Source organism: Suricata suricatta, chromosome 5 (assembly GCF_006229205.1).
Source record: "Suricata suricatta isolate VVHF042 chromosome 5, meerkat_22Aug2017_6uvM2_HiC, whole genome shotgun sequence".
Classification (NCBI taxonomy): Eukaryota; Metazoa; Chordata; class Mammalia; order Carnivora; family Herpestidae; genus Suricata; species Suricata suricatta.
The window spans coordinates 125,123,321-125,136,149 of NC_043704.1; the positions used below are offsets into that span (position 1 = coordinate 125,123,321).

A 12,829-nucleotide genomic window follows, 5' to 3' on the forward strand; every position below is an offset into this window, starting at 1 on the left:
GGAGCCACTCTTACCCTAAGGAAAGAATCCAAAGCGCCGTTCTCCATGAACTCTGTGATGATCATGACAGGCCGACTCTTGGTGACCACGCCTTCCAGGCGGATGATGTTGGGATGGTCAAACTGGCCCATGATGCTTGCTTCGCTCAGGAAGTCCCGGCGCTGCTTCTCCGAGTACCCGGCTTTCAACGTCTTGATGGCCACATAGATTTCCCTCTTGCCTGGAAGTTTCAAACGCCCCTTGTATACTTCTCCAAACTCCCCTGCAACAAGAATGCAATCATTACTCATTTCCTTCTCAGTCTGTAGAAGCACAAGGGAAGGAGGCTTATCAGGAACAATAGTGCTCCAAACTGGAGCTGAAATTAAAGTGACAGAGATGGAAATAATGTCCTCTCATTTTATTTCTTAAAAAGTTTTTAATGTTTATTTGGTTTTGAAGACGACAGAGACAGAGTGTGAGATGGGGAGGAACAGAGAGGGAGATAGACCTGAAGCAGGCTCCAGGATCTGAGCTGTCAGCACAGAGCCGCATATGGGGCTCGAGCCCATAAGCTGCAAGATCAAGACCTGAGCCAAAGTCCAACACCCAACCGACTGAGGCACCCAGGCACCCCTGTCCTCTCATTTTAACTATGATGTCCTGGTCCTACTCAGTTCATGGCAAACACTGAAGTTGTTCCTCGCCTCACTTCTTAGAGTTCCGGTAACTAAAGTGGAATTCCAGAGTATATATGAGTTTGTTTTTCCTCACGTTTGGTTTTAGTGTCCCAGCTGAATAATGGAAATGAAATCATCAGTTTCACTTTGGCAGACCATAATTCATTTTTAGCAGAGCCCAGGGGCCGGGGACATGTTCGGGCTCCTTAGCCCTCTGAACGAGATGTATAACATCTCGGATCGGATGCCCCAGAAAGCAGACACTGAGAAGTGAGGTGGAAAAGTCAGCAGACGCTGTGCACGATAGAAGGGGAGGAAACAAGACTGGCCAGAGTCCCAGATCACATGGCCGACCTGATATTATAAAAAGGGAGAAGGAAGTAGGAATGGATAAGGAGAGCTCCAGATCACGAAGCAGACCCGGCTGAGGTGAACCTGTCAGCTTCATCCTCCCCTGGGGAGTTGCAGAGTCAGGAGCACCCGTCCCAGGAAGGCCTAGGCTCTAGCCTCCCTCCATGCTCAGTCCCTGGCAGGGGCTGCGGGGAGGCTGAGGGGCCCTGAAGGTGCTGCAGCTGGAGGCTGGTGGCTCCATGACTCCTGGCAGCTAAACAGTCAGTGATTTCTCCAAGCAAACATGAGCTGCACATTTCCACGGGTGCCACAGCATTTAAACATTTGTGCAGTAAAAATCACTGAGTAAAAACAATTCTGGTGACACTATTTCAGAGCTGCTTTAAAAAATCTGTTGAATCCTCTTAACTGTGCTTTCAAAACTTATTCTACGACTTAGCCTGGTTTTGTAACTTTTGTTTAGTTATCTCCTTATAAGTGCATCACTAAAATGTGTGTCGAAGCCCCAACAGGAGACACAGGGCTTTCCGCCTGGGGAACTGTCTCTTTCACCTTTAGCTTCTTGAAGAAAACGAGGCAGCGAACTGTGAGCAGATAAACCACTGCCCAAATTAGGAAAGGAAGTTAACATGTCCTCTGTGATTTAGTTGGGAGTTCTTTTGTTTTCTACTTCGAATGTAATTGGAAGGAAGCTGCACGGAAGCGCTTTTCATGCAAAACTCTAGGGTCAGTGAAACTTGTGAGAGTCTAGGGCTGGAGTAAAGGTTGGCTTCAGCACTATTAGGCTGATTTCAATGTGGACCTTAAGACATATATCATGTGTGACCCTGGTTTTGACATTTAATAGAATGCTGCTTTGGTGAATGAACTGCTTGAAGGCAGACTGAGTCTCATTCATGTTCACAGCCACTGAGTGCCTGGGATGTGGCAGGGATGCCACTGAAAGGCGGGGGTGGGGGGTATACTTATTATTACTTGTTCGGCTTTTGCTTTGTCTTCTCTTGGGTTATAACCTGCTGGAGACTCTATCGCTGCTCTATCTAAAAGAAGCAGAAGTACTAGTATTTAAATTTTTATAAAAGACTGTTTACTGTTGCATCTTCTACAGCAAAACATGGCATGCTCATCGCCGGGGGAATGGCTGGAGAGTGATCCATCCATCCTATGGAATGCCAGGAGCTACTGAAAACCAGCAGATGAGTCACATGCATTGACTTCAAAGATGTCCGTATTATGTTGTTAAACGAAGAAAGTTATGGAATGGCAATGCAGTATGTATGCAAACGGAGGGTGTGGATATGGATGCAGAAGAAAAACAATGAAAAAAAATCCATGTAAAGTTTATTTATTTAAGCTTCCAATTACAGGTATTTTTAAAAATGGTTGCCCAGCAAGGGTGGGAGTAGGAGTGGGGAAGTAAAGTTAGTCAACATAATTTAGTTACTTTTATGTTATTTTGATGTTTGAATTGTTACAATAAGCATTACTTTTGTTGTTCAGTTGAGTAACTTTTAATTTTTAAATTTATTTTTTAAATTTTTATTTTAAATTTTTATTTTTTTTTAATTTTTTTTAAATGTTTTATTTATTTTGGGTACAGAGAGAGACAGAGCATGAGAGGGGGAGGGGCAGAGAGAGAGGGAAACACAGAATCTGAAGCAGGCTCCAGGCTCTGAGCTCGCTGTCTGCACAGAGCCTGACGCGGGGCTCGAACCCACAAATGTGAGATCTGACCTGAGACGAAGCTCAGGCTGAGCCACCCAGGAGCCCCTTATTTTTAATTTTTTTAATGTTTATTTTTGAGAGAAAGAGTGCAAGTGGGGAAGGGGCAGAGAAAGAAGGAGACACAGAATCCAAAGAAGGCTTTAGGCTCTGAGCTGTCAGCACAGAGCCCAACACGGGGCTCAGACCCTCAAACCATAAGATAATGACCTGAGCTGAAGCTGGACACTTAACCACCTGAGCAACCAGGAGCCCCAATTGATTTAACATTAAAAAAAAAATTTTTTTTAATGTTTATTTTTGAGAGAGGGAGAGACAGAGTATGAGTGGGAGAGGGGCAGAGAGAGAGAGGAAGACAAACAACCTGAAGCAGGCTCCAGGCTCTGAGCTAGCTATTTTTTTTAAATGTTTTATTTATTTTTGATACAGAGAGAGACAGAGCATGAGAGGGGGAGGGTCAGAGAGAGAAGGAGACACAGAACCGGATGCAGGCTCCAGGCTCTGAGCTAGCTGTCAGCACAGAGCCCGACGCGGGGCTCGAACCCACGAACGTGAGATCTGACCTGAGCTGAAGCCGGACGCTTAACCGACTGAGCCACCCAGGCGCCCCTGAGTTAGCTATTAGCACAGAGCCTGATGTGGGGCTTGAACTCATGAACCAGGAGATCATGACCTGAGCTAAGGTCGAACACTTAACCAACTGAGCTATCCAGGCACCTCTAATTAACATTTTTTAAAAAGTACTGCATAACCAGGGCCTGTCATATGTGTATGTATATGTACATATCTATGTATACAGTATATGTATATATGCATGTGCATATATTTGTATACACACATACATGTGTTTACACATACACATATGTATATGTGTATATATGTATAATCTATATGTCTGTGTGTGTACATGTACATATAAAATCCATTCTTCTGACACCTGACCTAGCAAGTACTCAATAACCATGAGCTGGATGAATACAAATTGCATATTTGGTAAGTATGTCAATTGAAGAATATTGGTTGCAATAATAATGAGTTACATTTTCCTTTAGTAAAAGGACAGTTTAGGAGTTGAGAGGAAAGATATGGTAACATTTTGTCTTAGAGGAGATAGGACACCAATGTCCATGTGCCAGGCAATGTGCTAGGCTCTTTACATGTCTTATCTCACTTAATCTTCATAGCACCCTCATGAGCTGGGTATCACAATGCTCGTTTTACTAATAAGGGAACTGGGGCACAAGGAAAACACACACAATCCCCACAGCTATGTGTCAGAGCCAGGGTTGCTGTCCAGACCCATCCATTTCCTGCCATACAGCCTCTCAGGGGTGTTCAATTAGCAGTGTCACAGGGAACACAGCTGTACAGATGTGAAGTCACAATCTAGGGACCACCGTGCCCCAACTCTGCAGGGCCTAACAGTTCACATGCAGTCTCTATCACAGCAACTCACATGCAGGGAACTGCAACCATGGTGGGACTGTCTCATAGACAGATGTCACATTCGCTGAAACTTCCTGCCTGGAGTTGGGTGGGGTCAGAATATTTAGGAATCAGAATAGTCATCAATTTCTACATCAGTGTGTGGAGCGTGGGGAAGGGCTCCAGGTGAATCTGATGTCCCCTACAACACACCCAGGTAAGGACTTCTCTCCTACACCAGTGGTTCCCAAAGTTGGCCACCCATTGCAGTCACCTGGGGAGCTTTACAAAGTACAAAGGCCTGGGTCCCACCTCTAGGAAATTTAATCCGCTAGTATGGCTTCACCCTGAGCCTGGACATACTTAAAAGCTGCCTGCAGGATCAGCTACATAATTTGTGGGTCAGACCGAGGTGGAAAATGAAACTGCGGGACTCCTTGTTCAGAAATTATGAAGGATTTCAAGCCTGTGACAGCAGGGCATCAAACTAAGTGTGGGCCCTTCTGAACACAGTGCTGCGCAGGAGGCTCTGATGTGCAGTCAGGTGGAGTACCATGGGTCTAAAGCACCCAGGCATATTTCAGGTGGATTAGGGAACTGCTGGAGGCCCTGGAATTCCTGGGATTTATCATGCCACCTTTGGATCCCTCGGAAAGCAGTGCTGGTATATGGACTGCCTCTTACATACAGCACAGCGCCTGCCCCAGAGTTCAGGCTTTATACACCGGAGTGGAAGGAAAGAACACAAGAGGGAAGAAACCAATGAAGGTGTGGCTTTGGCAAGTGCTATCTACACAGAGCAGTGTGGCTCACGTGACTTTCTTAACTGACAAATGTTACTTCATGGCTTAATCTTTACAGCTGACTGGTTTTCAAGTGCAGTGCTTCTAATACTTGAGCTATAAGTTGTATCCACTGTAGGGGTTTTATCATGGAGGTTTTTTTAAATTTATTTTTTTTCCTTAGTTTATTTATTTTGAGGGGGGCTAGGCAGGGAGGAGAAGAGAGAGAGGAAGAGAAAGCATCTCTGCCTCAGATGCTGCACTGATAGTGCAGAGCCTGACTTGGGGCTCAAACTCACAAATTGTGAGATCATGTCCTGAGCCGAATCAAGAATTAGACGCTTAACCAACTGAGCCACCCAAAGGTCTCTCATATATATTTTATAGTTATAAAATAAAAATGGGCTCCCCTAAAAGGATTTTTAGGGCAGTAAAACCATTCTGTCTGAAACTATAGTGGAGGATATGTGTCATTCTACATGTGTCCAAACCCACAGAATGTACGACACCACCAAATAAGAAGGCTCATGTAAACCCTGGACTTTGGGTGGTGGTGCTGTCTCAGTGTGGGTCCATCAGCAAATGGACCACTCTGGTGGGGGATGTTGACAATGCGGGACATGCTGTGCATGTGCAGAGCAAGGGGCATATGGGAAATCTCTGTACCTTCCACTCAGTTTTACTGTGAACCTAAAACTGCTCTAGAAAAATGTAGATGTTAAACATGCTATCCTTGGGTTGAGAGAGACGGTCTTTGTACTCAGTCACTATGGTGGTAGTGGCAGCACTGCTCTAAGGAATGTGCTCTGCAGTCACTGGGTAGCAGTGGCCTCATAGTGATTCTGTAAAAATAGCTCCTTTACTGTCTGGCAAAGAAATGACTTCATATTCTCCAAGCCCAGAGGTTTTCAAAGTACCAACTGGAAAGGAAGCCACTTAATCCACAGTTCTCTCTCTCTCTCTGCCCCACAGGACGCTGTGCTCCACCTTGTCATTAAGTGGCCTCAGTGCTGGGAGGGGAAGGGAGTGGAAGAAGCTCGTGTCTACACCAGCCCAGTCACCCCACTTGGGGCACTTCACTTCTCCAGGCTCAGCTGTCTCGGCTTTATAAACAATAAATAGGAAGGATTGACTGGCGAGGCTTCCTAACAGGATTTGAGTCTCTGAGAAGGTGCTTTGTAAGCTACAAACTGTGGGCGACACATGCGGGTGGCGATTTATGACAGGCCAGGGGTAAGGACATGAGGTGGGTGGTACTTGGAGGTGGGCTCTGGAAGAGAAAAAGGAGGAAGAACAGGTTTCTGCAAACAAATGGGAGCCAAGACAAAGCAGGGCTTTCTGCCAGGCGTAGCAGGGCCGTCCCACTGCCAGGTATCTGGGTATGGAAGGTGTCCCCAGGTGAACCTAGGGTGCTAAAGTGGGGGGCGGTCTGGCTCTTGGGCATTCAGCCTCATGGGGAGCAGGAGTCGATGGGCACATTGCCTTTATTAGAAACAGAAAATCGAGGCCTTGTATGGCTTACAATCTGAGAGACTTGGTCACCTTGATCTTTGACTTCAGGTTCATACACCATTCTCAAGAAACTACCATTGCTTCTTGACATTTTCTGTAATTAGGGCCAGAACTTGCTGTCTGTGATGCTTTGGTTTGCCACGATCTGAGCTCCAAAGAGCTTCGTTTTACTTGAGCTCCAACCACGGCCACACAGTTTGTGATAAAAATTCATAACACCTAAAAATATTCTTGACAAATCAAGCATTAATTTTATATTTAAAATAGATGCTTATAGGAAATGACTGCATAGGGGTTATAGTTGACTTTCTCTGTGTAGATCCTTCACTGACAGTAATTGCAGCCAGCCTAATTTTGGTCTGGCTGGACTTTGACTGGCATGCATCTTTGAGGCTGACCTTAGAGCTTCTCCTACAGCCAAACCTCCCTCTGGCCAGGTCCTCAGTCTCTCCAGCATCAGGCCACTTTGGGGGCCAGTGGTTCTCAAGGTGTGATTTCTGCCTAACAACATCAGCCTCACTGGAAAAGTTGTTAGAAAATACAGATTCTCAAGTTTCACCTGGGTCTGGTGGGTCAGAAGCTCAGTCAGTGGGGCACCCTGACAGGAGATTTAATACGCCTCCACGGTGATTCTGAGGCCGGGCTCGAGTTTGAAAACCACTGCCCTCAAGGCTGTCAGCTGAGGGTAATTTAGGCCGTTGCTGCGAGTGTCCTCCAGACAGCTACGGAAATTATTCCTTATGAATTTTCAGCTCCTTGCCAGTTCCTCTCTCCTCTTTTCCTTGACAAAATGAGGAAGAGAGGAAAAGTGGTTCAGCAGCATTAAATGCCTGAACTATTATATATAAAATCAGAAGGAAAGAATTTTCAATTTTTGAAAATGAAACACCCAACCTGCCAGCAGGTATTTGAAGTGGTAGCTGTTGGCTATGTGCCGTACGAATCTACACACACAATTGCACTTTTTTTTTTTTTTTAGGAGTATTTTGAAGTCACAAACTGCCTTGGAGGAAAAAAAGGAAAGCAGAGCTTCTAGTTACTAATTCAAGCTTCCACCAGAAAAGGAACTTTTAAAGAATAAATTTAAACTAGGTTTTAAAGTATGATTTCCAGCCAGTTTTATCACACCAGCCTGTGCAAGGTAAGTAAGTTATGGCTAAACCAGGGATAGTAAAACCATGGCAGGCATTCTGCCACCTCCCGACCCTGCACCCAGGATAGACATTCTCTACTGATGACAGCCCTATCCCTCCTTTCTAGCAGAGCTCCCTCAGACCCCGTGACAGGCTACTGGAGCTGCTGAGACAGAAGTTGCTCAACAGTCATGGTGTCCACAGTACTTAATACCTACACGGTGAGAACAAGCTCTTCTCTTGTGGTCGTTCATGGTCATTGGACTCCTGCCTACCTATACATGACTAATTGTTTTCATTATGTAAGCAAGCACATATAATTGAAAATGCTAGATATCTTGGTCCTCATCCTTTTCCTTCTTAAGGGAGATTACTGATCATTCTAGAAGAGGAGGGCACCTACCCTATGGGCAGTCTGGATTCTAGGACAGTATCATTATTACAAGCAAGGAGGCTTGCATATTCCAAACTCCCAGACACAGTTTACCATCAGAAGTAATGTCTCTAGATATTTTTTAAACATTTTTAATTTTTAAGTGTTTTTTATTTATTTTTGAGAGACACAGATAGCACTAGCAAAGGAGGGTCAGAGAGAGAGAGATACAGATTCCAAAGCAGACTCATAGCTCTGAGCTAGCTGTCAGCAGAGAGCCTGATGCAGGGCTCGAACCCATGAACCATGAGATCATGACCTGAGCCAAAGCCGGACGCTTAACCAACTGAGCCACCCAGGTACCCTAGTCCCTAGATATTTAACTGCTCTTTTCCAGAACAGAAACCAAAGCGTAGGTATGCAAGGGTCACATTCACCAGACCTAGATCACCCGTGTCTGTTTCAATTCTTGCTCTATCATTTACTCAGCTGACAAAGTAACCTTTGACAAGCTATCCTCTGACCGCTGATTTCCTGATCAGTGTAAACCCACATGCACACGCGGGCGCGCGCGCAAGCACACACAGACACACACACACAGTCACTCACACACCCCAAGTCACATTATGGGAGTGAAGTGAGACCGTGTTTATAAAGCATTCCACAGTACGGGTTAAATATATGCCGGTTGTCTTAATTTTAATCACTTAAGACATCTGTTTGATTTTCTTTTCTGGAAACCCTTCCTGTTGTGACTCCCATTCAGGATGAAGCCACCCCCAGTCTGCCCACCCTCATTTCAAATAAGCCCACAAGAACCAGGCTCACTGGTGGCCTTTCTACCAAAAGATCTCCAAAAAACCCATCCTCTTCTTCAAAGAGAGTACTAGTGGGCCTTGATGGCCCCATTCCCATTCTGTGCACATCACAGATCCCTCCCCAGCCTTCCTCACCCAGCCCTCTCCCCACAAGCCTACCTCTCTCTCATAATAAGCCGTCTGTGGAGATGCTGAATTGGCAGCTGCTGGAGTCAGAGGAGGAGATTAATAAAATACAAGTGCCATAACTTCCTCTGGAAGCCACCATCTGGTGTCACCTCTACCTACCTTCTCATGTACTTTAAAGTCATGATCAGGGCTGCTGCATACAGTGACATAGGTTACATATTGCACAACTCAGAGTGACATTCATACTGAGGGGCCCAACTATAGATGGCAGCCCTGCTTTATGGTTTGGGCAAATCAATGGCTCAAACTGATGAGAACTAACCAATGCCTTGGAGTTGACCCATGAGATGGCTCCTATTAGTCAGATTCATGGTCACAAATTGTTAATATTCTCCAAAGATACCAGAAGGCCTATGGCCTCTCTAAAGAGGCCAATAATGCCCATTATGTGCAGGGGAAGAGGAAGGCCAGCCTTTATCCCACTGGGCCATTTCCAGAGCACTGAGTGACTTAGGATCCCTCACCTCCCTCTAGGCTCTCTCCATTCTCCCAAGCTCTGCCCAGTTCTCCAAAGTTTCCTCCCTGCTATGCTCTCCCACAAGGACCTACTTTCATTCAACCATATGCAAATAATACATGATTGAGCACCTGAGTGCCACATCAAGCTAGGCGTGGGACTAACAAACATCCTGAGATTACCCTGTTATCATTGGAACTCAGCCTGATGATGAAAAACAGGCAGATAATTGCATAATGGTTAATAAGTTCATTATTGCTCCACCTTCCTGGATGCCATCACACCTGGTGCACAGTTACTCTTGTGTAACCCTTTTTAAATTTTTTTAAGTTTATTTATTTATTTTGAGAGACAGAGTGAGCAGGGGAGGAGCAGAGAGAAGGGGAAAATCCAAAGCAGGTTCTGCACAGAGCCTGATGTGGGGCTTGAACTCATGAACTGTGAGATCATGACCTGAGCTGAAACCAAGAGTCAGATGCTTAACCAGCTGAGCCACTCAGGCACTCTTGTTATCCCTTTGTACAACATCATCCACAACTTAAGAAGAAACTTAGACAGTTGCTGCAATTCTTCAGCCTCACAGTTTCTAGACTTTATTGGCCTTCACTCACACACACAACCACCACCCTCTCACCCCACAGGGCCTGGCAGCCTTCATCTCCCTTCCAGGGCTTTAACTTGATATCCCTCATTTCTGGCCCCAACCTCCCTGTCGTGTTCCTCCATCAGCTCCATTCACCATGTTTGGACACATTCTGGCTTAGATCCGTTTAGTTACTTGAGCACAGCTTTCCCCACCACCTTCATCCCAGCAGTAGCCATCTCAAACCCACTCCACATTTCCAAGCAAAGCCCCATAACTGTCTCCATGCCTCCAAGGCCTCATTCACCCCTCCTGGTCACCCCCTTCCAGTCCAGTACAAACACACCACCTATCAGATTCGTTACCCCAGAATCTCATTCCTATCACCCAGCTGGCTCAGATACCTATAAGACATCACCATTTTCTACAGGATAAAATCCATACCAGAGCCTCTGGATCTCCAGGTCTCAGCCTGATTCTCCAGACTCAATGCTCGACACTTACCCTCAGGAAATGCTTCCCTGTTAGGCTTTTCTCCTCCATGTTCTCAGGAAATGCCACAGAGAATATTAGCCCATGCAAAGCCTTCAAAGCTTTAAGAGTCCCTAAGGTCTTGGATTAGGAATCTTCCTTGGATTCTCTCCTGCCATCAAACCTCCAATCTCCAAGACTATGTGTTCTCTGGGCCCCTCATCTCAGCTGTCAGTTGCCTACCCTCCTCCCATGGAGGACACACACTGTGTGTGTGTTAGACAATAACCACTACAGGGCAAGGATTATTAGGCATCAGTGTATTTTCCAGCATCCACCGTGGTCCAGGCACAGAATCAATGTTCAGTGAATGAGGATCTTCCTGAACTCTAAACTTAATCCCTCCTGCGATGATCATAAGCCTCTCTGCTGGTTCGACACTCAGCAGGCATAGGTGGGTTCCTCTGTACCCTCTCTGAAGTAACTGTGCTCACTTTGGAAGGCTGGGGCGTGCCAGTAAGTATTCAACTTCTAGCTCTCCAGAAAGCAAAGAAACAAAGAAACAAATACCTCCTGTTGGTAGCATTTGCCAATTTCTACTGTGTAAATACTCCTACCATGACTGATGTCGACCTACCAAGATGTGTCACCAAACACGGGGCTGGAAAGAGACGGACAAGATTGGCTCTTGTGAGCTGGTGCCAACTACCTCCAGCATCCTGCTGCTACAAGGTCGGATTTGTTTCTCTTCAATCATGCCATTTTCCTCTTTAGTCACTGTCTCATTCTCTAATGAATTTCACAAAAATTTACTTTTTCTACTGGTTTTCATCCTTAAAAGCTGAGGCCAAATGTTATCTCCTTTGTGAAGCTTTCCTGATGCCTGCATCCACTCCGAGAACAAGGAGCTGAGCATGGCTCCTTGGTGGCCCAACACTTTGCACAGGCCTGTGTTGTGGATGGCGTGAAGCAGAGAACCCGTTACTGGCCTATCTTCCACTACGACTGTCAAACCTCTGGGGAGAAGGGGCGGGACTGCTGTTTGTCCATCTCCAGAACCCCATATCCAGCATGCAAGAAGTGTTCAGTAAGAGCTCATTGAGGGAGGTAAGGGAGGAGCATGCCAGCAAAGGAAGGGCAAATGACTTCTGAGTCTTCTTTTCATGTTTCTTTACCATTTTGCAACCCAGTTTTTGCCCCATGCTCCCAATCAGCTAGGAGGCTAAGAGGAATATTGCCAATAACACTGTATAAATATTACCTTACAAAATTCTTTTTCTTTTTAACTTGACCTTCATACCAGCTCTTTTAACACAATGTGAAGCCAGTCTCTGTGAGGCAGGGTGTGGGAGAAGCAAGCATGGAGAGAGAGGAGAAAAAGAACTGGGGGGTGAGGACTGATTCCAGCTAGGAGCATCTTCTGTTAAAACTGCATTGAGTTACACATAGTGAATTAACATCCACAGGGATTAGCTCTGAAGGTTCTGAATCAGGAGGAGATGAGTATCTGCTAGAGGGTGGTCAGCTGCGGACAGGTCTCTACCCCGTGCAGCAGGGCATTTCATAAACTGCTAAATGTATTGATCCCTCCCCACTACCAGGTGAGGCACAGAGAGGGCCGATCTTCTCAGAGGAGGATGCACAAACCCGGCAGCAGCAGCACAGGCTCTACAAAAATGGAAAGTGAAAGATGGAGCAGGGCCATCGATTGTCCCTTTATAGGCATCCAGCAGTTGGTGAGCTCACCCCAAATTGTCCCTCCCTGGCAGGGTCATAAAGTGAGAAAGCTCTTTACTCTTCCCCTGACAAAGGTGGGAGGGGACTGGTGTGTGCTCTCTGGGGTGAAACGCAGTCCACAACACATTGCTCAAAGCACATGACATAAATAACAACATTAAAATCACTAGCACCATTACCACATGACATAACAACAATTAATAATGTGGGCAAACAGGGTGAGGGACTGAAAGCAGGCCTCCCCAACACTCTTTTGAGTTCACTGGAGAAATCTGAGCCCCTAGGAGTAATCTAATTTATCTGGTATCCAGCCTTCCAAGGCATGATCCTTAAATATGTCAGCATCTAAGGAGGAAGAGAAAATTATCTGCACAGAAGTGAAAGTCGTGGTTCAGTAACATATTTAATGAAAGTCAATGGGAAATATGTAGAGACTCGTGTGAATCAGATTACGGCCAGCCGGCTGGAACTCCTGAGGGATTGCTGAGACAAGAAAGGTGTGTCCTGACAGGGACAGTCCCAGCAGCAACCACAGAGATGCCATGAAGGTGGAGCTCTTTAAGAGAGAATCCAGAGCATGAAAATGGTAGCCTAATGGGGCAAGCTTTCAAATGTGA

The 12,829-nt window shown here is 45.8% G+C and overlaps 1 protein-coding gene and 2 long non-coding RNA genes across 5 annotated transcripts in view; 2 read left to right on the forward strand and 1 right to left on the reverse strand.

Annotated features, from left to right (window-relative positions):
- The window catches only part of EPHB1 (EPH receptor B1), a 414,308-nt gene that overhangs the window by 54,904 nt on the left and 346,575 nt on the right, over positions 1–12,829 (reverse strand). For both annotated transcript variants that reach the window (XR_003908874.1, XM_029940232.1), the window contains exon 11: positions 15–262. Coding sequence is in view for 1 of the 2 variants with exons in the window: in XM_029940232.1 (XP_029796092.1) it covers positions 15–262 (248 nt within the window). In the remaining variant the exon portion in view is untranslated. The remainder of the gene's footprint in view (positions 1–14; positions 263–12,829) is intronic.
- On the forward strand, positions 4,192–6,076 carry LOC115292253. Its single transcript, XR_003908880.1, has 2 exons — positions 4,192–4,374; positions 5,912–6,076. It is a non-coding gene; the product is annotated as an uncharacterized LOC115292253 (long non-coding RNA).
- Positions 6,079–7,918, forward strand: LOC115292252. Of its 2 annotated transcripts, none has more exons than XR_003908879.1 (3): positions 6,079–6,110; positions 7,431–7,592; positions 7,712–7,918. It is a non-coding gene; the product is annotated as an uncharacterized LOC115292252 (long non-coding RNA). The 2 variants fall into 2 exon arrangements; XR_003908878.1 differs by having other exon boundaries at positions 7,715–7,918.